At 38.0% G+C, this 25,773-nt stretch overlaps 1 protein-coding gene across 1 annotated transcript; it reads right to left on the bottom strand.

Moving 5' to 3' along the window:
• Window positions 1-13,015: 13,015 nt before the first annotated feature.
• LOC128364990 (B-cell receptor CD22-like) lies at window positions 13,016-24,025 on the bottom strand (the record flags this gene model as incomplete). The annotated part of the gene is made up of 7 exons (XM_053325611.1): window positions 13,016-13,082; window positions 13,235-13,404; window positions 13,569-13,629; window positions 13,703-13,784; window positions 15,057-15,317; window positions 16,495-16,764; window positions 23,788-24,025. Coding segments are annotated over 7 exons (1,149 nt in total), but the record flags the coding sequence as incomplete, so codon positions are not given.
• Window positions 24,026-25,773: the final 1,748 nt, after the last annotated feature.

The following is a 25,773-nucleotide window of genomic DNA, read 5'->3' as shown; positions in this document are numbered from 1 at the left end:
TCTGGTAATTAACTTCTTCCTAACTCTTCACTCTCAGATTTTGTTTTTTTAATAAAAAAAGAGAAAAAATTAAATGAAAAATAGAACCACACCCATATCTCACAGTTTGACAGCAAAATGAATCCAAAACTACTTGCAGGGCTAGACACTGCAGGAACTAAGGGAAAAAATATGTTTGTTGTTTGTTGTTAGTCAGGTGAACTGAGACTTTAAAGCAGACAGTGGAGGAAGACCTCAGTGATGAAGCCTGAATCTGCAACACCGAAGCTTCACCACTAGATGGCAGTGAAACATCAGAGATACTGAATCACAACCCTGAGACAACAATTTACCATCCATCACTGATTGTTTACACACATTTAGATTTAATTTTAGTACTTTTCATTTTATATGATTGAGTGGCATTTCATTTTTACCCTTAACATTAAATTCATTAATCATTACAGTTAGAGGTTCAGTTTCAGAAGCATTGATTGTTCACATTGGTGACCTTAATGTACAGTAGTTGAACAAACTCTCACAGTCGAGGTGTCTAAGTATGAAAATGATTCAGTCAGTGATCTAAAGCTGTCACCAAGAAATATGGACTGTTATACTGAAAAGGCTTCATACTCAGTAAACTTCCACACATTCTGCTTCACTGAGTGACCCCAAAGAGTTTAAATGCACTGAAAAGAGGATAAACAGCTAACACGACAATTAATGTCTTGTGTTAAATACAAACTCTTTCTATGCATCTTCATTTTACCAACATCCCAAATTATATTAAACAATTACAATGCAGGAAAGTGAGAATTAAATCAGCACAAAAGAAACAGATTTAAAGATAGGGTTTACATTTTATTTGCCTTCATAGCTGGTAAATACATTCAGATCCTTGAAAATACACAAAAACTATATTTAAAGCAGAAACTTTCTGCACGCTGTCGCCCTCTGCAGCAGTGAGAAATAAATCAGCACAAAAGAACAGATATAAGATATTATTACAATATTAACTAAAACCAAAATCAATTAATTACCAGAGAAAATATACAACACTTAATTCGTTATACCAAAATATTTCACAAAATAAAACAGCACAAAACTTAACTAACTCAGATTAATTCATCAATATCAATTCTTTCTCACCCATTTCCACTATAACGATTGTAACTTCAGTAGACAGGTTTTCTGGTCCAATCCCGATTTCCATTCTCTTCCTAATTTACAGTCATTTAACACAGGTGACACTGATTAACATGAAGTGGGTAGTTCCAGGTAAAAAAAAACTGCAATCTCTGCAATGGCCAGCAGGGGGCGACTCCACTGGCTCCAAAAAAGCATTGACAATGAGTTTATGGTCTCAATTGCTCCCTTCAAGTCTTCTTCAATACAGCGTGATGTTCATTTGGTAAATTATGGTCTCAGTAAATATAATTTTGACACTAAAGCCATTTGTCAGCTTGGGCTGAAAGATATTTATAAACTCACAGGGATTACTTCTATATATGTTTGACTCATTATTTGACATGTCAGCCACTTTTAACATGAACATCTGACACTGTGACATTAGATACATGACTGAGAGTAAGCAAAAGCACAATTGTTCCCTTTAAATGAATATTAAAACAGTAAATTACAAATGTATTGGAGCTTTTCTTTTTTCCTTACTTCAGATTGCTGAGGTAATAAAAAATAAAAAACAAACAAAGGTGAGATTGCTGATATGTTCATATTTTGTTGACTGTGCTGTACAGTGCAGCTGGATCTTCCCCAGTTTGCTGACCTCTGGTTCTGAGAGGGGAAATTAAAACAATAAATCAGGTCAATCTGAAGATAATACATTAAATTATACATTTGTAATAATAAAGACGTAACAGGCAGATGTAACAACTGAAAACGACTGTTGCTACTGTGTTCTTGTGTGAAGAGCTGCTCACCTTGGAGCATTACCAGCTCTGTTAAAGTTAACAGCAGCGTACTCGGGAACTTCTTGTTCCTCCATGTGTCTGTGGAGCTGATCTGATCTGAGGTCGGAGTAGAGAGAATCTTCCTGGTTGTTGGACAAGTCCAGGCTAGCGTACAGAGTGTTATCTTGCTCCGGCTGTGGATTATTAAATAACAACATGAAGAGCTTCACAGTCAGATGAGTTTTCTAGTGTCACTTTAAGATAGTGAGTGTGGAAGTGTGAAACCAGGATAGAATAGTATAACTCTCCCTCCTCACCCTCTCTCTGTCGTCTGGTTTCTCCTCAGCTTCAGATGATTGATTGGAGGCTCTCTTTTTCCTGGTGAGGAGAATTAATTAAACACACAAATGACTGAATTTTGAACAATGATTCAATGAAACAGAACTGCTTACCTCATCCATAGGAAGACAGAGAGGATTATGATAAGCAGGAGAACAGCAGCTGTTCCTCCAGCAATGATTGGTTTTCCTGTTCCTGGGGAATTGAGAGCTATAAGAAAACACTGACAGTTAATCATGGTGTTACAGCATGTTTAGCATGTTATATTCAGTTGTATTATTTTTTTTAACTCTAACAGCTCTTTTCAGTTTAGAATATATTTTAACAGTTTTATTGTAACTTTCTATTTTATATTATTTATCATTATGTTACATGTGGTACTTTCTCTTAACTTGCATATTTTGATTGTTACACACTACAACACCAAGGCAAATAAGTTGTATGTGCAAATAAATTTGGAAATAATAATAATAATAATAAACAGAAAACACATCCAGGCCTGCAGCTCATGTGTGTATACTGTATTATGACCTTTTTGTTTTTTTTTACAGCTCAATACAGCTGGATTATCTAGCAGCCTGTCGGCCTGCAGTATGTTTAATAGTTCAGCTGAAACTCTTTAGACTGACACTGACGTCATTCTGATGTATCAGTATGGATATATTTGCAATGAGCTATTATAAACCAGAAATCAGACTTGCAGATTTATCCATCTAGCTCGACTGTGATGCCTGAGATAAATTAGGGCATTAACTAGAATAAGTGTAAAAATCTGGATTTACGAATCCTGCAAGTAAAAGTAAAAACACAGTGTAAGCAGCTACAGTGAGCTCTCCTCTCTTCCTGCAGCTTCCTCACTCAGCACAGCTGGTGGTGTGTGATGCATTGCTGAGTGACAGATAACAAATGTCAATTGTCCCAGTAGAGGGTGCTGTTGTGAAATATGTTAAATTCCTGACATCATTCTTACAAGTTCCTGCATTTGAGACAAGAATTATAAATTATAAAAGAGACAAATTACATTGAAAAACAGTCTTTCAGCAGAAACTCCAATTTCTCCACCACCAGCTGGAGATTTAACTCCTCCAGTGTGTCCAAAGTTTGTCCCAAAACCTTTTCTTGATCTGATGTGTCTGAATACTCAACTTCCTCCACCAAATGAAACAATGCAGCAGCTCAATATTTGTACTATTTAGCTCATAGAGTGAAGCAAAGCAGTGAAGGAATCTCACCTTGGCTGCTTATATTCATGAGCACATTCCTCTCTCCAATAGTTAAATATTACAAGTCTGCATCACTTCAGCCTAATCAGAGGTCACATAATCCTTTGAAATATAACTTGTGAATAAGAAACACACTAAAAGTAAATTCAGTTTTTTCTTGCTCAGATATTTCTTCACCAGGATTTGCAATCAGCTGATTTCTTCTGTCAGCACTGAATCACACAAACACAAACTCCCCCTGCATCACATCACATGGTGTGTAATGAGTCTGAGTGCAGTGTGCATGTAGCTGAATGGAAAAACTTACCTTTCAGAACCATTAGATGTAAGGTGGAGTTATGATGTCCTCTTCTGTTCTGGGCTTCACAGGAATAATTCCCACTGTGTTCAGGTCTGACATCAGTGATGGTGAAGATCTGTCCTGATGCTTGTGGTGAGTCTTCATTCTCCTTGTACCAGGTGTAATTAGCTGCTGGGTTAGCATCACTGCTACAGGTCAGATTCACTGAACTGCCCTCCACTATTTCACCAGAAGGACTCACTGACACAGAGGGAAGCTTTGGAGCATCTGGAGGAGATATATTAATATGAATTAACAATAAAATGAGGAAGGGCTGTATTAGTAAGGAAGCAGAAACAGTCAGACAAATCTCTCCCAGTTTTCTTTTAACAAGGCTGATAATTTGTTGAACTCACATTTCACATCAATAATGATGTATTCAGATGTCCTCTTCTCCAGCTGGTTCTCAGCTGTACAGTAATACTCTCCAGAGTCAGAAGACTGGATGGAGCTGAAGACAAGCTGTGGTTCTTTACTGAGAGGTTGAAGGTCTGGATTTACATTCTTCTTGTACCAGGTGTAATTAGCTGCTGGGTTAGCATCACTGCTACAGGTCAGAGTCACTGAACTGCCCTCATTGATTTCATCAGAGGGACTCACTGACACAGAGAGAAGCTTTGGACCACCTGGAGGAGATGTGTTAACAGAGTTTACTCTAGGTCAAGTATGTGTTACTGCAGTTACACATATAGTGCATAGGGTATTTAAATCATAAGCAATTAATAGCTGTGTGTAGCAGCTTCGAAGGGGGTCTGGCAGACAGGTGGTGATAGTTTGAATCTGGGTGCCAAAATTCAAAATCTGGTGCTGCTCAGTGAACTACAGCTACAGACTGTGAAGCAGGTATGACCAGAAACTCTCACTGTGGTTAATACCATTTTGGACAAATTTAGTCTGTTTGTTTAATTGAATCTGTTTTACTCACATTTCACATCAACTAAAATGTATTCAGACGTCCTCTTCCCGAGCAGGTTCTCAGCTGTACAGTAATACTCTCCAGAGTCAGAGGACTGGATGGAGCTGAAGACAAGCTGTGGTTCTTTACTGAGAGGTTGAAGGTCTGGATTTACATTCTTCTTGTACCAGGTGTAATTAGCTGCTGGATTAGCATCAATGCTACAGGTCAGAGTCACTGAACTGCCCTCATTGATTTCACCAGAGGGACTCACTGACACAGAGGGAAGCTTTAGAGCATCTGGAGGACAAACATTGTTGGTCAACAGTGGAATAACTGAGACAATCTAAGAAGCAAATGTTTGACTCAAAGTGAGGAGTGAAAGTTTATTCCCTCGTTGCTGTTCATATTAAAATCAACTGCCTGTTACCTTGGAAACATCTTTACATTGTGTTAGTGACATAGTTAGGTAAACTCACACACTGAAGGAGAACGGTAATCCTCATGTCCTTTCAAAGCACAGGAGATGTTGTCAACAGGATTAAACTGCCCTGAATAAACAGAAGTTTCCTCCTTCATCATTTTCTGTCCGTTCTTGAACCAGACGTAAGAAATACGACCTTCTGGACTGCAGCTGCTGAGACATTTCAGCTCTGCCTCCATATGAGACTGATGGACTGTTATTGTGACCACCTGCACCTGGAGAGCTGCATATGTGAAGAAAGACCCAATCAAAAATGTAAATGAGAGAAAGTACTCAGTATAATAAAATTAATTTTATGTGAAAGTCTTCAAAAATAATAGTTTGTGTTCATCAGTACCTGTGACAGTCAGAGTTGTTCCAGGTAAACTACTCCTCCATTCAAAGCTTGTTGTTTTGAATGTGAAGTGATACTGGGCTGAATCGCTCTCTCTCAGGTCAGAGATTCTCAGAGTGGAGCGTCCGCTCTCTGTTTCAAGGACCTGAACACGACCTGCATACTGGGAGTCTTTACTAAGGTCCTCAGGCTGTGAGGGATTCTGCCACTGATGACTACGATCAGGACTGAACCAGAATGATGATGTGATAGATTCAGAACTGCTGTATGTGCAGGAAATGTCCACTGATGAGCCTCTGAAGGCACAGATGCTTCCGTCAGTGTAAATCACTGTGTTGCAGGATTGACCAAGGACACCTGAAAGATGAAATTAATTTTAAACTAGACAGTTATATGATGATAATAATAATATTAATACATTTTATTTACAAATAATCCTTTTCAGAATACATTGATTGTGAACAGAAGTTGAAGGATCTTAAGAAACAACACATTAAAAGCACAAGTCAACACATGACATTCATTTCACATTAAAAGCAGGTGTGAAAAGGTGAATTTTGATCAGTGATTTGAACAGACAGGTCAGTGCAGTCAGAGTTCAGAGGGAGGGGGCAGCTATGAAGAGGGCTCTGTTACCACAGGTCTGGTGCATGACCTGAATCTTTAATAGCTTTTCTAATACTTAATGCTGGTTTACCTAAATCACATGAAACACATTGTCTCTCTTATTTGTTTTATCCATCAATGTGTGGTTAATTCTTTCGGTCAGTTTCAGTGTAGGTGAACAGAATGTAGTTTATGAATAAAAATCATGTTTGAAAATTGTTTCAGTTACTCTGAATAATTTACAGACATATCTGTTAATAATTTCCATTGGATCAACTTTCTACTCAACATTTATTCGCTGTAAAAACTATCCACAACATCTGTGGATTAACAAGTAACAGAGACACTGTCTTCCTGTAGGACACAGAGATCAATAGTTTTTTCAAATGTAAACTTGAAATAATTTAAGTAGAATAAACAATATTCCATTCACGTTCATTGTATTGAAATAACAGCACACAAGGTTCAAAATCAGTGCTTATGAAACTGTAACTATTGTATTATTACAAAAAGAGAAAGTCAGAAAATGTTTTTTGTATTTTGAGTAAACAGACTTTTTAAATGTACAAACAATCTATAGTACAATAGGTTAAAGGTTATGTTAGTGGGAGACTGTGATTGATACTCACACACTGAAGGAGCAGGATGACGCTCTAATCCTTGTACAGCACAGGAAGAGCTGTCTGCAGGTTGAAAGTAATCTCCATAAGTAGAAGATGTTTTATCCTGAATTTTCTGTCCATTCTTGTACCAGATGAAGGAAGAACGATCAGGACTACAGCTGCTGTGACACTTCAGCTCTGCCCAGGTAGGATAGAAAAATGATCCGCTGCTCACCTGCACTTGTAAATTTGGCTCTGCGAGGAAAAAAAGAGATCTGTCATTTGTATATCACATATAACGAAAACAAAGTGAGATAGTTCAAATGACAATTCATATGAGTGAACAACTAAACTGGTGGATCATTTAACAAAAACCTAGAATTAATTAGTACACAAAATGCTGAAAATCATTAATTCGCCATAATTTGTAATCGACTTGTTTAAATGTACTGTGTCAGTGTTTGTGTTCATCAGTACCCGTTACAGTCAAAGTGACTCCAGGTGAACCAGTATATTTCCCTCCTGGTTGGTTTGTTGTGAACCTGAACTTGTACTCAGCTGAGTCTCTCTCCCTCAGGTCTGTGATTCTCAGAGTGCAGTCGTTCTTATCACAGTGATACTGCACACGACCTGAGTACTCTGAGTCCGTTCTCAGATCCACATGTTCATTAATGCTCTCTTTAGTAAACCAGAATGTTTCATCAACTGTAGTATAAGTACTCTTTATCCAGGGTGGGTATCTGTAGATGCAGTTTATGACCACTGTTGATCCTTTTAAGGCACAGATGTGAGTAGAAGTGTAAGTCACTCCCCAGTCATTCTGACCCTGTACCACTGTAACACAGAGCACATCAGAAACCACAATCAGATTTATAACAAGTTAAGAATCAGTGAATAAGACAAAGTGGATCATGGCACATATATGATCTTCAGTTGTTGTCATTCAAAGCTCCTCATTGTGGATCAATCTAACTTGAACTGAACTACAAGAAAATATTTTGTCTGTTGATTATCATATTTTATCATTTGTTACTGCTGAGTGTTTCAGCTTTAGTCCATTCATTCTGCGAGCTTTTACTTTACAAACATAAAATTAGTAAAATTTTCACTTTTGGGCGGTTAAAGCAGCAGATCAGTGATGCATCAGTGTTGTTTTCACCTTATTAACACTGAGACTTTTTCTGTGTCATTGTTTTTGCTCATGTTAATTTAATTTGTCCACACTTTATAACTGTTGTACTCAACTCAACTCAACTCAACTTTATTTGTATAGCACTTTAAAACCACAACCACAGCTGAAACAGAGTGCTGTACATAATAGATAAAACAGCACAGGAACGTAATACAATTAACAGGAAATAAATACTAAAATAATTGTTTATTGTTTTTAAAACAAATTAAAAACAATAAAACAATAATTAAGACAAACAAACAAACAAACCATAAAAGACTAAAACAGGAGCAGAGTCTCATGCTGGGTTGAAAGCCAAGGAATAAAAATGGGTTTTAAGACGAGTTTTAAAAATGGACAGTGAGGAGGCTTGTCTAATAGTTAAAAGGAAGCTCGTTCCATAATTTAGGAGCAGCTACAGAAAAGGCTCTATCCCCTCTAAGCTTCCGCTTTGACCTCGGTACCTCTAGGAGCAGCAGATCAGCTGACCTGAGGCACCGAGCAGGAGCGTAGGGGTGAAGGAGCTCAGAGAGGTAGAGCGGGGCCAGACCATTAAAAGATTTAAAAACAAATAAAAGAATCTTAAAATAGACTCTAAAGTGCACAGGTAGCCAGTGGAGGGATGTCAGGATGGGCGTTATGTGCTTCCTCTCACGTACTCCAGTTAAGAGGCGAGCGGCTGCATTTTGCACCAACTGGAGACGTGCAAGGGAGGACTGACTGACTCCAAAATAAAGTGCATTGCAGTAATCCAGCCGGGATGTGATGAAGGCATGGATTACTGTTTCAAAGTAATGTAGTGTGAGGAAGGGCTTTACTTTTGCCAGCTGTCTAAAGTGAAAAAAGCTGGACTTCACCACAGCACTAATTTGCCGATCCAATTTAAAATCACTGTCCATCTTAAAACCCAAGTTTGAGACTGTTGGCTTAAAATAATCTGCCAAAGGACCCAAGTCAAATGGAGGGGGTTCACAAGGGCCACTGGGACCAAACACCATCAATTCTGTTTTTTTCTCGTTGAAGTTAAGGAAGTTCAAGGCCATCCAGGCTTTGATGTCTTCAAGACATGCCAGAAGTGGTGTTAGGGAGAAAGCGTTTTTTTTTTTCAGCGGCACATATATCTGACTGTTGTCAGCATAAAAGTGAAAAGAGATGCCATGCTTTCTGTACGACTTTCATTATGTTATTTCTGTATTATGTCTCCATGCACAGGCAAAGATATTTTTAACATACAAACAAACTGGTTAGATGCTGTTTACAGTTAATCTCTCTGCACTGAGACAGAACATCAGATAGTCTGAAGGTGGAGTGAAGAAACAAGAATATATTGAAGCTGTGAACATTAAAGTTGTTTTACTGAACAGGATGAGAAGAAGAAACTGAATCATTAGAGAGTCTGTGCTTGTCTTGTTTAGTTTCCTCTTTGTAAGTTCTTTGGTCAAGTTGCTGCTCAATTAGGTGTGAAAACCACAAAGAAATGCAGAACATGACGTGTTGGAAACTACTGATAACGGCTAAAGTGAAATAGGTGTCAAGAAGTTTTCACAGAAAGGGGAAACTTATAGTTGGAACAGCTAAAACAGTTGTCCAGCTCTGCAGTGCAGAGTGCAGAAATTAACAAACAGATTAAAAACATCAGGACAAGATAAAATTCTCAGTGCATTGCTGTACCATCACATAACTATGAATACATTCATATGCATGAATAAAAATATATGATTCTTACAATCTATGGAGGGAGGGAGGACAAACCATATCAGCCAGGCCCCACCCCCATTACTCATGACGCAGACACAGCTGAACATCTTAATATATTATTATTACAGCGTTCAGCAGTGACTACTGATATTATTTTTACCATTTCTAAAAGTTATTCATCATACTGCATCAAACATACATGAAACCTAAATGTCCTACAATGTAAATGTAGATATACAGTACCTGACACAGAGAGAAGGAAGACAACAAATCCACTCGCTGCTGCTGTTAAACTCATAGCTGCTCCTCTCATCTCTCTGTGAGGCTTCAGAGACAATAAAGTACATCAAATAATGTACAAAACATGTAATAGTCATATCAGTAAACTGTTCTACTTACAACAGAGAAGGGCGTTGTCTGTTAAGATGCTCGTCTTCTGTGATCTGTGAGCAGAAGTCAGATATCAGGGTGTTAACTTAAATGGGTACATTTCCTTCCTCTTTCTTATCATTATGAATATGCATGAGGGGCCAAGTGGCAGTATAGGCGCATGTGACACCCAAGTGTTCCTGTTTTCTAGAGACCTAATGTGATCTTTATTATAGAGGATAACAGATGAGTGTTTTGGCCTTTTAGCAATTTAAAGAAAGAAGAGTAATAATGACACATTTTTATCATGTTCATCTTTTTAAGTTTATGCACAGTTCTAAAGAAAACGCATATTTGTGACATTTGGTTTGATGCATCTCCTCACACTTCTGGTGCATGTTGAGACACTGGATACACCACCATGAGTTCAAAGAGATATAGTGCATCAGTATGGGAAGTAAGAAGTCCCATGTTCAGCACAGTGTTTATTGTAAATATCAAGAAAGTAAAAATTGCAGTACAGAAATAAAGTTAAAAAACCCCCAATATCAGTCATACAGAAATCTATTTGTAATTGAGATCATATGATAAAAAGCTGGTTTTATTTTACCCAATGAACAAGGACAAATTGCCATACCATAATTGTATGGCACTGAACTTGTGATACCTGAAAAAAATTTGCTGTAATATGTATAAAGAAGGTATAAAACAGACAATTGTAATGTTAGAGTAAGGAAGTAAAAACAATTTACAAGATAAATGTTAGAATACTGACAACAGATACGTGACTGAACTCACTACTGACATCTCGTGGCAGCAGTGGGAAATTACAAGTAATTCAATAAAAGCTCTTTAATACTCCATTGTGTTTTCAAAATATCTTACACATTATAAGCTTACTACTTGTTATCTAAGTGATAGACTCCTCCTCAGATATCTCCAAAGCTACGATTACAGAAAAATATTTGTATATTTCTTCTAACCCAGCATTAACAAATATGACACTATATCCACAGCTCCTCCACAAAATGATCCTGGTGAGGAGGTACCACATGTTCACAGGTTTTACTATCAAGGTTTTATGATGTACCCAGGATCATCTTCACTACTTGCATCTTTATAGGTCCTGTAAGTTTAGCAAAAATCAAAATAAAGAAAATATGGTGAGAAGGATGTCGAGCACTGGTGACATCCCACTGGTGAATCAATTATGTGGTAAATGCAATTTACTGCTTTCTTCCAATGTTATGAAGGATCCTGAATGAAATTAATAAGTACAGGAGATAGATCTGAATGGGATTTTCCTTCAGAGGTAAAATAACAGTCTCAGCTGCTAAATTGCTCTAAAATACATACTCTTTTTTTATGATGCATTCTTGGAAAGTTTGCTCAGATAAAATCCAATGGTTACCTGCTTGGATAATTAGAAACATAAAATCAAAAGAACATTGGAAAAAGATTTCTGCACACCTGAATATGAGGAATGTGAAAACTGAAAACAATGACTCGCACTGTCTCGCTTATTGCTTAAATATTTTTTACTTTTTAACATTTCAGCAGATGTAGCACCCCAACACTATATTATATCCAAGATAGTGTGAGTGACTTTAGACTGTAATGATGGGTGTCTGGGTTTTTAAAAAAAAATCTAGTTACCACGAAGGTTTACCTGTTTAGGGTGAAACTTATAATACCATACTAACAAAGAAACTGTCAAACGTGGAAGTGCTGCGCCCTTAAAATAGGCAGAATAGTTATAAAAGAGGAATGAAAATACAGCACACTGCTCCTGTCTTCACTCGTGTGTATTAAGTCTTAAATGACATACAGTACAACATCTCAGTGATAGTCTCAAATACAAACAAAGGCGTAACAACAGTCTGATGCTCCAGCGGGAAGATAACAGTAGGTCAAGTACACAGTGATGAAGTTAGCTTGAAACTCTTTAGCAACATAAACGTATAAAACTCACCGTCTTTCTCTCATAATGACAACCAATGACAGAAAAACAATTATCTACAACACCTCGCTATGTTTATAATGATTTCTGTATGGTAATTACTGTAAAATAGGTAGAATAGCGAGGGAAGAGGGATGAAAATAAAGTATCGTCTTCCCTTATGTGTATTAAGCATATTAAGTGAAGTAGAGAAGCGCGACTCCCCCTACTGGAGCCTTGGGGCATTACTATCAAATCGACACAATCAACCTGGAATCTGTCAACAATCTGTCACTTACTTATATAACCTGAGCTAATAACTTCATCAGCATAACAAAGCTGAAAATGAAATTAGATGCTATGAAAATGCAAAACACAATGTATATCTTCTGTCACTGTCAACTGAATTAAATCGTTTCTAGAAAATCAAATAGTTTTTAAGTACCACAGAAGTAGATATACATTTTTACCATGCTGTATTTTAAATAGCTGATGGCAGACAAGACTTTACTTTTTGCTTTTTGTAAAACAATATTTACCCTTTTAAGTGAAATTAAGCAAAAATACAAATATATACAAGTATCATAATATAAAACAATATTACCTTAACCAAAATTATAGCAAATCAATGAATTACCTCAGAAAATATAACACTTAGTTGGTTTATAACAAAATATTTCACACAGTGTAACAACACAAAACTTAAATCTACTCAGATTTCTTACTCAAAATCCCTATTTCTCACCCCTTTTCCACTATTTAACTTAAATAAGCAGGTTTTTTAGTCTAATCCTGACATCCACTCTCTTCCTAACCTACAGCCAATTACTACAGGTTGCACTGACTGATATGCAGGTAGTTCCATTTCCTAAAACCTGCAATCTCTGCAATGGCCAGCAGAAGGCGACTCCACTAGCTCCCAAAACACTTTCACAGTGAGTTGATGGTTTCACTTGCTACCTTCAAGTATTTCTCAAGTCAGCCTTCAGACACTTTTAACATGAACAGCCAACATTGTGACATACATGACTGAAAATAAAGAAAAGCATAATAGTTCCCCTTAAATCAATATTCCAGCAGTAAGCAAGACAGTGCACGGGAACTTTTCTCATAGTTGCTGATGTGATCATGAGGTTTTCTTGACTGTGCTGTACAGTGCAGCTGGATCTTCCCAGGTGTGCTGACCTCTGGTTCTGAGAGGGGAAATTAAAACAATAAATCAGGTGAATCTAATGGTATTACATTTAATTATACAGTCATAACAATAAAGATGTAACAGGCAGATGTAACAAATAAAAAACTGAAATAAAACTGTTACTGTGTTTCTGTGTGAAGAGCTGCTCACCTCGGGGCATTACCAGGTCTGTTAAAGTTAACAGCAGCGTACTCGATAACCTCTTGTTCCTCCATGTGTCTGTGGAGCCGATCTGATCTGATGTTGGAGTTGAGAGGATCTGCCTGGTTGTTGGAGAACTGCACGCTGGCATAATGAACGTTATCTTGCTCTGGCTGTGTCTGGAGGGAGATAGAAATGAGGAAAGTGTTGGTTTCTGTGAAGAATTATTGTTAAGAAACAACATGAAGAGTTTCACAGTCAGATGAGTTTTCTAGTGTCACTTTAAGATAGTGAGTGTGGAAGTGTGAAACCAGGATAGAATAGTATAACTCTCCCTCCTCACCCTCTCTCTGTCGTCTGGTCTCTCCTCAGTTTCAGACGATTGATTGGAGGCTCTCTTTTTCCTGATGAGGAGAATTAATTAAAACACAAATGGCTGAATTTTGAAAAATGATACAGTGAAACAGAACTGCTTACCTCATCCATAGGAAGACAGAGAGGATCATGATAGGCAGAAGAACAGCAGCTGTTACTCCAGCAGCGACTGATTTTCCTGTTCCTAGGGAAAACACTGACAGTTAATCATCAAATTTTCAGTTTAGTATATATTGCATACATTTTTATTGTAAATTTCTATTTTATATTATTTATGATTAGGTTACTTGTAGTACTTATGGGTAAGGGTTAGGTTATGTGCCTTTGAGGTATCTTTTAATTGGTTGACTCTTGATGTGTTGATGAAGAAAGAAACCACCGCTGACACATCTCACTTTTTTATTACAAAAGAAAACAGTGTCAAACATCCAATCTTGAGAGAGCTCCTGGTGCCGATCTGAGTCTATCTTCCTGCTCCAGGTTCGGCACCACCATATAGTATCCTATCTCTAAAAAACCCACCTTCTGAACTTTTGGTCAGTCAGGAAACGCAGACCCTGACCCTTCATCCATGGCTAGCTTTAATCTTTAACCTAAGTAAAACCCTCTGTTCCATGACCTATAACTTTTAACCTTTAACTGAAGTAAACATCTAAAAGGTAATATAGACACTACACCTTTGTATTTTTCCACCTCAATACAGTTGGATTATCTGTCAGCCTGTAGGCCTGCTTTATGTATACTATTTAATTGACACTGACATAATTATGATGTATCAGCTGTGCACATTTAAAGTAGCCATGAGCTAATATCAACCACAAATTATCCATCTAGCTCTATTGTGAGACCTGAGAGACAAAAGGGCATTAGGTCATTAAGTGTCCCCAAAGCTCTGTTGTTCATTGCTGTCAGCGTACTCTAATAACTACAATAAGTGTAATCATCTGGATTATGAATTCAGCTGAATAGCTGATAGCGTGTGATGCATTGCTGAGTGAGCAGCAGACAATAAATGTCAATTGGCCCAGTAGAGGGTGCTGTTGTAAAATATATTACATTCCTCATATCATTCTTACAAGTTCCTGCATTTGGGACAATAATTATAGCTCTCTAAAGGAGTCAACATACGTTGGAAAATAGTCATTCAGTAGAAACACCAACTTCTTCCACACCAGCTGGAGATTTAACTCCTCCAGTGTGTCCAAGAAGAAAATTCAGAATTTTCCATGCCATACCATGCTCAGATCTATCTTTACTATTATTTGAATTGAGCTGATTTCTGCAGTCACTGCCTCAGTTTACTGTGTCTTATGAATACTATCCTTAGGTCTGAAATAATCCACTTGGGGCTGCAGATACTGGCAACTGGAGGTTAATGAAACCCCCTGCATCACATCACATGGTGTGTAATGAGTCTGAGTGCAGTGTGTGTGTGTGTGTAGCTGGAAAAACTTACCTTTCACAACCATCAGATGTAAGTTGGAGTTATGATTTCCTCTTCTGTTCTGGGCTTCACAGGAATAATTCCCACTGTATTCAGGTCTGACATAGGTGATGGTGAAGATCTGTCCTGATGCTTTTGGTGAGTCTTCATTGTCCTTGTACCAGGTGTAATTAGCTGCTGGGTTAGCATCACTGCTACAGTTCAGAGTCACTGAACTGCCCTCAATGATTTCACCAGAGGGACTCACTGACACAGAGGGAAGCTTTGGAGCATCTGGTGTGCAAAAAAACATTCATTGATATTAACATGCAGGATACAATGATGTATTATACGTTGAGTCAATTAATTTGCTTTTAGCAATGCTTTGTATTGTCTCTGTAATATACTAAAACAAGGCAGTCAAACTCATTTTCAATCAAGGGCCACATACAGCCCAATTTGATCTCATGTGGGCCAGACCATTAAAAGATGGAAGGAAGGAGGAAAGAAAAAAAAGTAAGGACGGACGGATAAAAGGAAGGGGTTACAGGTACTGTGTCGACTTAAAGTTTTGGACTTACACTTTACTACTTACACAGGACATCTATGAAGAGAGACAATGAGTTGATCCATCCATGCTGATTCTCAGACTTGCAGTAGTACATCCCTCTGTCCTCAGAGCTGATGGAAGTGAATTTATAATTTCCTTCTTTTGCAGGAAACAGTGGTTGGTTCTTCTTGTACCAGGTGTAATTAGCTGCTGGGTTAGCATCACTGTTACAGGTCAGAGTCACTGAACTGCCCTCAATGATTTCACCAGAGGGACTCACTGACACAGAGGGAAGCTTTGGACCATCTGGGTGTCAATATGTATAGGGATGAAAATAAATAAATAATAAGGAAGTAGAAATGATCATACAAATCTCTCCCAGTGTTTTTTAACAAGGTTGAGGAGATTAACAGCTGCATGCTGCATTATAAATAAACTGTTTCACTCACATTTCACATCAATAAAGATATATTCAGATGTCCTCTTCCCCTGCTGGTTTTCAGCTCTACAGTAATACTTTCCAGAGTCAGAGGACTGGATGGAGCTGAAGACAAACTGTGGTTCTTTACTGAGAGGTTGAAGGTCTCGATTTCCATTCTTCTTGTACCAGGTGTAATTAGCTGCTGGGTTAGCATCACTGCTACAGTTCAGGGTCACTGAACTGCCCTCAATGATTTCACCAGAGGAACTCACTGACACAGAGGGAAGCTTTGGACCATCTGGAGGAGATATACCAATATGAATTAATGTTAAAATGAGGAAGGGATGCATTAGTTCAACATGTTGTATCAAAGCTGCTCAGTGAACTACATCAGGAGACTGAATGTGAAACAAGAAGAACTGAAAAAAGCAGACACGATCATGTTCGTGTTTTTTAAAAAGATTGAAAATATTGCTTTGTAAATAAACTGTTTCACTCACATTTCACATTCATGAAGATGTATTCAGATGTCTTCTTCCCCAGCTGGTTCTCAGCTGTACAGTAATACTCTCCAGAGTCAGAGGACTGGATGGAGCTGAAGACAAGCTGTGGTTCTTTACTGAGAGGTTGAAGGTCTGGATTTACATTCTTCTTGTACCAGGTGTATTTAGGTGCTGGGTTAGCATCACTGCTACAGGTCAGAGTCACTGAACTGCCCTCAATGATTTCACCAGAGGGACTCACTGACACAGTGGGAAGCTTTGGACCATCTAGAGGAGAAAACATAGTTGGTCAACAGTGGAATAACTGAGACAATCTAAGAAGCAAATGTTTGACACAAAGTGAGGAGTGAAAGTTTATTCCCTTGTTGCTGCTCATATTAAAATCAACTGTCTATTACCTTCGATACATTTTGACATTGTGTTAGTGACATAGTTAGGTAAACTCACACACTGAAGGAGAAGGATGATGCTCAAATCCTTGTACAGCACAGTAATAGCTCTGTGTTGAATAAAAGTACCCTTTGAAAGTACAAGATGTTTTATCCTGAATTTCCCCTCCATTATCGTACCAGATGAAGGAAGAATTATCAGGTAGACGACAGCTGCTATGACACTTCAGCTCTGCGCGGGTAAAATCCTGAAAGATGGTCGATGTGCCCACCTGCACTTGTAGATCTGTGAGAAAAAAAAGAGACATCATTTGTACACAAACTACAAAAACAAAGGCAGGCAGTTAAATTGACATTTCATATGTGACCAACTAAACTAGTGGATCATTTAACAAAAACCTTGAATACATTAGTAGACAAAATGCTGAAAATCATTCATTCGCCATCATTTCTAATCAGCTTGTTTAAATGTACTGTGTCAGTGTTTGTGTTCATCAGTACCTGTGACAGTCAAAGTGACTCCAGGTGAACCAGTATATTTCTCTCCTGGTTGGTTTGTTGTGAACTTGAACTTGTATTCAGCTGAGTCTCTCTCTCTCAGGTCTGTGATTCTCAGAGTGCAGTTGTTCTCATCAAAGTGATACTGCACACGACCTGCATAATCTGAGTCTGTTCTCAGATCCACAGGTTCCTCATTACTCCCTTTAGTAAACCACAGTGTTTCATTAACTGCAGTATCAACATTATTTATCCTGGATGGGTATCTATAGGTGCAGTTTATGTCCACTGTTGATCCTTTTAAGGCACAGATGTGAGTAGAAGTGTAAGTCACTCCCCAGTCATTCTGACCCTGTACCACTGTAACACAGAGCACATCAGAAACCACAATCAGATTTATAACAAGTTAAAAATAAGACAAAGTGGATCATGGCACCAATATGATTTTATCTGCAGTTGTCATTCAGAGCTCCTCATTGTGGAAAAAGGGAACTAGAATACAGTATTTTACCAGTTAATTATTCATATTTTATCATTTGTTACTGATGAGTGTTTCAGTTTTAGTAAATTCATTCTACAAGTTTCCACAAAGTTTATACTTTTCAAACATAAAATGAGTAAAACTTTTGTCGTGGCAGATCAGTGATAATTAATATTGTTATCATCTCATTAAATCTTAAACTTTTTCTATATCATTCTTTTCCCCCATGTTCATTTACTTTTTACAGACTTTATAACTATTGTATGAATTTCATGATGTTTTTTTCTGAATTATGCCTCCATGAAGACAGGCATAGAAAAGGCCAATGATATTTTTACATACTTTGAATTCACAGTACAAAAAACTATTTTTTTATGTTGTTTAAAGTTAATCTCTCTGTACTGAGACAGAACATTGTGCAGTCTGAAGGTGCAATAAAGGAACAAGAATGTATTGAAGCTGTGAACATTAATGTGGTTTTACTGAACAGGATGAAAAGAAGATACTGAATCATCAGAGAGTCTGTGCTTATCTTGTTTAGTTTCCTCCTTTTAGTTATTTGGTCAAGTTGCTGCTCAGCTAAGTGTGACAACCAGAAAGAAATGCAGAACATGAAGTGTGGGAAACTACTGAGAGACGCTAAAATAAAATAGGTGTCAAGAAGTTTTCACAGGGAGGAGCAACTGTTAAAGTTGTAGCATCTAAAACAGTTGTCCAGCTCAACAGTGCAGAGTGCAGCAATTAACAAAATAGATTTTAAATATGCTGACGAGATGAAATTCTCTGTGCATTGCTGTACCATCACATAACTATGAATATATTCATATGCATGAATAAAAATATATGATTCTTACAATCTATGGAGGGAGGGAGGACACCATATCTGCCAGGCCCCACCCCCACCACTCATGACGCAGACACAGCTCTACATCTTCATATAATATTATTACAGGGTTAATCAGTGAATACTGTTATTATTTTTACCATCTTTAAAAATTATTCATCAAACTGCATCAAACATACATCAAACCTAAATGTCCTACAATGTAAATGTAGATATGCAGTACCTGACACAGAGAGAAGGAAGACAACAAATCCACTCGCTGCTGCTGTTAAACTCATAGCTGCTCCTCTCATCTCTCTGTGAGACTTCAGAGACAATAAAATACATCAAATAATGTAAACAACATGTAATAATCATATCAGTAAACTGTTCTACTTACAGCAGAGAAGGGCATTGTCTGTTAAGATGCTCGTCTTCTGTGATCTGTGAGCAGAAGTCAGATATCAGGATATTAAATTAGTACATTTACTTCCTCTTTCTTATTATTATGAATATGCATGAGGACCCAAGTGACACTATAGGCGTATGTGACACCCATGTGTTCCTGTTTTGTAGAGACCTAATGTGATCTTTGTAGAGATAATAAGACACCAGTGTTCTGGCCTTTTAGCAATGAAAAGAAAGAAGAGAAATAATGACACTTTTTTAACCATCTTTATCTTTTAAAGTGTGTGGACAGTTCAGTGTCTGAAGAAAACATGTGACATATGTCTGACATTAAATTTGATGCATCTCCGCACACTTCTGGTCAATGTAGAAACACTGAATACACCTCCATGAGTTCAAAGATATGTAGTGCATCAGAATGGGAAGTAAGATGTGTTTATTGTATGTATAAAGAAACAAATAAAAATTAAAGTACTCAGACTTGTGTAACACAGAGCTCATCAGAAATCAATTATTCTGCTGTGTAAAGATGCACCGATGCTTTCTACAGTTCATCTCTTTGACCTCTGAACAACAACGTAGTTTAAATGAACAGGAAAAAAACACTGATTATTGAGAGCATATTTTCCTGATTCTATCAGGTAGATTGTGTACTGAGATGTCTTTTATATAAACAGGGGGAAATATTAAAAACAACATACCTACCTTTGGAAATAAACACCCAAAATCTCACAATTTAGGAGGAAAGTGAGAACATATTGTTTTTTCTTGATCAGGTGAACTGAGCCTTTAAAGCAGACAGTGGAGGGAGACCTCAGTGATGAGGCCTGAATCTGCAACACTGAAGCTTCACCACTAGAGGAAAGTGATATCAGAGATATTGAATCACTTAATGACATCTGAAACTTTCTGCACACTGTCGCCCTCTACAGCAGTGAGAGGGAACTGAAATCATGTTTCCAACTACAGAGATGTTGTGGAAGCTGGCTGTTTATTGTATATCAGCCACTGCAACACCTGGATAATGTGACATTCAGCAAATTGTGATGGAACTGAGATTCTATAAGGCTGAACTTGCACACTCTTTGGAGAAAACTCATTTCATCTGCTTGTATCTGTGATCAAATTTCCCTTTCACCCTTCTAGAAAGAAAAGTGCCAAAAAAAAAGCTGGTAAAAAATGCTGGAATAGATTTCCTATAAAACACAACTCCTTACCACCATCTAGTGGTAGACCTATCGAACTACGACTGGATTAGAAAAATATGTTTTCAATGTTTTATTTTAATTTTAGGCTCTATATTGGCATTTTACTTTTCACAAACTGCACCACCTGTTTGATAACTCATACAGTATTCCAGAGACAAGTCCAAGGCTGTAAATTGTTTCAAACTTTCGTATGTTTCACCTGACCACAATTTAATAGATATTAAACTGTCAGTAGTGTGAACTGTGTCTAGTGAAGTGCTGGTGTCACGGGTGTGTGTGACGACTGATTAGCTGCTGACCAACAGGCAGTAGAGGTTTTTACACTATTTATTAACTAAAAAACAGAGTCAGCTAAAGTTGATCAAACAATGGTAATTAAATGCTTTAAAAGGGATGATTATAAAAATAAATAAATAAAAGTTCACTAAGTGGCATGGAGTAGGCTGAAGCTGGTGGGGGAGATGCAGGTCAGTCGCAATGCAGCTCGTTCCGTCCAACAACAGTCTTTTGGGTTAGCTCTCCTTCTTGTCCACTGTCTTTGTTTCGTCTCCGTCGAACATGAGTCGAGGCTGCTTCCTTGTAGATCCATGATGCTATCTGTTAGCCGTTAGCACGCTTTCCGTTGCCACCTTCTACCGGCGATAAAACATCGAAAATATACTTCTTCCTGAGTTGCTCCTGGGCCCATAACCTGTTGAGTTTTGCAGCTTCACCAGCGCTGAACTCTGGGAATAATTCTCCGGAGACAATGTACACTTTTAGCCTTTAGGCATATTTATTGTGGACTGGCTAAACCACACATCCTCCTCCCGTCATGGAGTTAACTTGACTTCTAACTCACAGAGCGTGACTTACAGCAAACGTGATGACGCAGCACGAATCTTGGTCCATACATTTATGCCCCCTCGTGGCAGAAACAGAACATTGCATGTCATAAAACTAGAACAATCACACATCACATCACATCACAACCGAGTACACATAAAATAATGTCTCTTAACAGTCTGTCTATCTGTACAATAAATAACACCAACCATTTTCACTCTGCTGGCATACTTTGACCTCAGCTACATATGTGTAAAGTTATTTGTAACTAGTGGTAACAGAGAGGGAAAAAGGAGGGGAGTCTGATTTGTTCAGGTTATATTTCACATCTGTCACAATCTGACTCTCCTCTTATATTAAAAATGCAAGATGTAACACCAACCATTTTCACTCTGCTGTAAATACAGGGGAACCTACCTTTGGAAATAAACACACACATCTCCCAATTTAGGAGGAAAGTGAGAAAATATGTTTGTTGTTAGTCAGGTGAACTGAGCCTTTAAAGCAGACAATGGAGGGAAACCTCAGTGATGAAGCCTGAATCTGCAACACTGAAGGTTCACCACAAGAGGACAGTGACACATCAGAGACACTGAATCACAACATTTTACGATCCATCACTGATTGTTCAGATACTTTTACATTTACTTTTAGTACTTTTCACTTTATATGATTGAGTGGCATTTCATTTTCACCCTTTTCACCCTTAACATTAAATTCATTAATCATTACAGTTAGAGATTCAGTTTCAGAAGCATTGATTGTTCACATTGGTGACCTTGTTGTACAGTAGTTGAACAAACTCTCACAGTCGAGGTGTCTAAGTATGAAAATGATTCAGTCAGTGATCTACAGCTGTCACTAACAAATATGGACTAATACTGAAAATGCTTCATACTCAGTAAATTGCCACATATTCTGCTTCTCTGAGTGACCCCAAAGAAACTGAAAAGAGGATAAACGGATTTAGATTTTATTTGTCTTCATAGCCAGTAAATGCATTCATATTTAGAAAATACACATAAGAACTGTTTATTTAAAGCTGACACTTTCTGCACACTGTCGCCCTCTGCAGCAGTGAGAGGGAACTAAAATCATGTTTCCAACTACAGAGATGTTGTGGAAGCTGGCTGTTTATTGTATATCAGCCACTGCAACACCTGGATAATGTGACATTCAGCAAAGTGTGATAGACCTGAGATTATGTTTGATGTGTGAAAATATACAGTAGACTGCACAAGAAGCCAATCAGGATTCCTCAAAAGTGATTAATTACAGTATGTACACATTTAAAATAGCACTTTGCATTGCAGCTCTAATCCTAAATATCTGTTATATGAATTAATCTGATATCAGCCTGTTTTTCTTTTCATGAGGCTCCAACCTGACTGGATTTTACTCCAGGTCTTCCTGCTCCTCTGTGTCTTCTGTCTGTGCTGCAGTGACGACCTGCAAGTCTGAGACGTTCTCATATTCAAGACGAGAGTCCAACTGATGGGGAGAGATGTCAAAATGAGGATTGATTTACCTACTTCATGACAATTGCATGTAATCAGATTTTATTAGAAATGTATTAAATCAGTTTATTCAGGTGAAATACATTACAAGATTTTACTGTACAAGTCATATTTTAAATATAAATTAACTTCACAGCTTCATGTTGACAATATAAATGTGTTGGCATGCATTCATGAGCCAAGTGATCATAACTGTATTTTAGGATAAGTTCTGTCAATAAGGTTTCTCTCTCTCACCTCTATAGTCTCTACAGGTTCGTTCAGGTCAGTGGTGGAGCTCAGAGTTTTCTTCTTCCTGGATTGAAACAATAAAAGAAAAAGAAAAATGATTAACTAATAGAAAATCATGATGTAAAAAACTTTCAAAATATTTGAAGAAAATAAATGGAGGGATGTTTTCTTAATCGTTTTACCTCATCCACAGAATCAAGAGAAGAGGAATCAGCATCAGGACCACCAGAATAAACCTGATGATGTTCATTATAAACACTGATTTACCTAAAAAATGACACCAACAGAAAGCAGATAAACCTCGTGTTGTATACAGATGTGTTTGTGTGAGTGTGTGTGTGTGTGTGTGTGTGTGTGTGTGTGTGTGTGTGTGTGTGTGTGTTACCTTTCCCAACAGTCAGATGTAAGGTGGAGCTATGACGTCCTATTTTGTTCTGGGCTTCACAGTAATAATTCTCACTGTGTTCAGGTCTGACATAGGTGATGGTGAAGATCTGTCCTGATGCTTTTGGTGAGTCTTCATTCTCCTTGTACCAGGTGTAATTAGCTGCTGGGTTAGCATCACTGCTACAGGTCAGATTCACTGAACTGCCCTCCACTATCTCAGCAGAGGGACTCACTGACACTGAGGGAAGCTTTGGAGCATCTAGTGTGCAAAAAAACATTAATTATTAATATGATCATGCAGGATACAATGATGTATTACACTTTGTCTCTGTAATATACTAAAAAAAGGGGGTCAAACTCATTTTCAGTCAAGGGCCACATACAGCCCAATTTGATCTCATGTGGGCCAGACCATTAAAAAGATGGAAGGAAGGAGGGAAGAAAAAAAGGACGGACGGATAAAAGGAAGGGGTTACAGGTACTGTGTCGACTTAAAGTTTTGGACTTAAACTTTACTACTTACACAGGACATCTATGAAGAGAGACGACGAGTTGATCCATCCATACTGATTCTCAGACTTGCAGTAGTACATCCCTTTGTCCTCAGAGCTGATGGAAGTGAATTTATAATTTCCTTCTTGTGCAGGAAACAGTGGTTGGTTCTTCTTGTACCAGGTGTATTTAGCTGCTGGGTTAGCATCACTGCTACAGTTTAGGGTCACTGAACTGCCCTCAATGATTTCACCAGAGGGACTCACTGACACAGAGGGAAGCTTTGGAGCATCTGGAGGAGATACATCAATAGGAATTAACGTTAAAATGAGGAAGAGATGTATTAGTTCAGCATGTTTTATTGAAGCTGATTAGATAACTACAGCAGCAGACTGAATATAAAGCAGGCAGAACTGAAGAAAGCAGATATGATCAGACAAATCTTTCAAATATTTTTTAACAAGACTGAGGAGATTAACAGGTGTATGTTGATTTTTTAATAAATGGTTTCACTCACATTTCACATCAATAAAAATGTACTCAGATATCCTCCTCCACGACTGGTTGTCAACTGTACAGAAATATTCTCCAGAGTCAGAGGACTGGATGGAGCTGAAGACAAGCTGTGGTTCTTTACTGAGAGGTTGAAGGTCTGGATTTACATTTTTCTTGTACCAGGTGTATTTAGCTGCTGGGTTAGCATCACTGCTACAGGTCAGAGTCACTGAACTGCCCTCAATGATTTCATCAGAGGGACTCACTGACACAGAGGGAGGCTTTGGAGCATCTGGAGGAGAAAACATAGTTGGTCAACAGTGGAGTAACAGACACAATGTAAGACGCAAATGTGTGACACAAAGTGAGGAGTGGTAGTTGATTCCTTCGTTACTTCTCATATTAAAATCAACTGTCTGTTACCTTGGAAACATTTTGACATTGTGTTAGTGACATAGTTAGGTAAACTCACACACTGAAGGAGAACGGTAATCCTCATGTCCTTTCAAAGCACAGGAGATGTTGTCACCAGGATTAAACTGCCCTGAATAAACAGAAGTTTCCTCCTTCATCATTTTCTGTCCGTTCTTGAACCAGACGTAAGAAATACGACCTGCTGGACTGCAGCTGCTGAGACATTTCAGCTCTGGCTCGATATGAGACTGCTGGATTGTTATTGTGGTCACCTGCACCTGGAGAGCTGCATATGTGAGGAAAGACCCAAAATATTTTTTGTTACCAGTAAAATACACAAACATACAGCAGAGTGCAGAGTGAAATAATTTGGGATCATCCAATCAAAAATGTAAATAGGAGAAAGTACTCAATATAATCAAATTTGTTTCATTTGAAAGTCTTCACCGATAATAATTTGTGTTCATCAGTACCTGTGACAGTCAGAGTTGTTCCAGGTAAACTACTCCTCCATTCAAAGCTTTGTGTTTTGAATGTGAAGTGATACTGGGCTGAATCGCTCTCTCTCAGGTCAGAGATTCTCAGAGTGGAGCGTCCTCTCTCTGTTTCAAGGACCTGAACACGACCTGCATACAGGGAGTCTTTACTAAGGTCCTCAGGCTGTGAGGGATTCTGCCACTGATGACTACGATCAGGACTGAACCAGAATGATGATCTTATAGATTCATAACTGCTGTATGTGCAGGAAATAACCACTGATGAGCCTCTGAAGGCACAGATGCTTCCGTCAGTGTAAATCACTCTGTTGCAGGATTGACCATGGACACCTGAAAGATAAAATTAATTTTAAACTAGACAGTTATGATGATGATAATAATATTAATACATTTTATTTACAAATAATCATTTTCAGAATACATTGATTGTGAACAGAAGTTATAGGATCTTAAGAAACAACACACAAGCACAAGTTAACACATGACATTCATTTCACATTAAAAGCAGGTCTGAAAAGGTGAATTTTGATCAGTGATTTGAACAGACAGGTCAGTGCAGTCAGAGTTCAGAGGGAGGGGGCAGCTATGAAGAAGGCTCTGTTACCTCAGGT

Source organism: Scomber japonicus, chromosome 2 (genome assembly GCF_027409825.1).
Source record: "Scomber japonicus isolate fScoJap1 chromosome 2, fScoJap1.pri, whole genome shotgun sequence".
NCBI classification, from domain to species: Eukaryota; Metazoa; Chordata; class Actinopteri; order Scombriformes; family Scombridae; genus Scomber; species Scomber japonicus.
The sequence above is the reverse complement of the archived record's forward strand: the minus strand, read 5'-3'. Positions and strand labels throughout refer to the sequence as shown.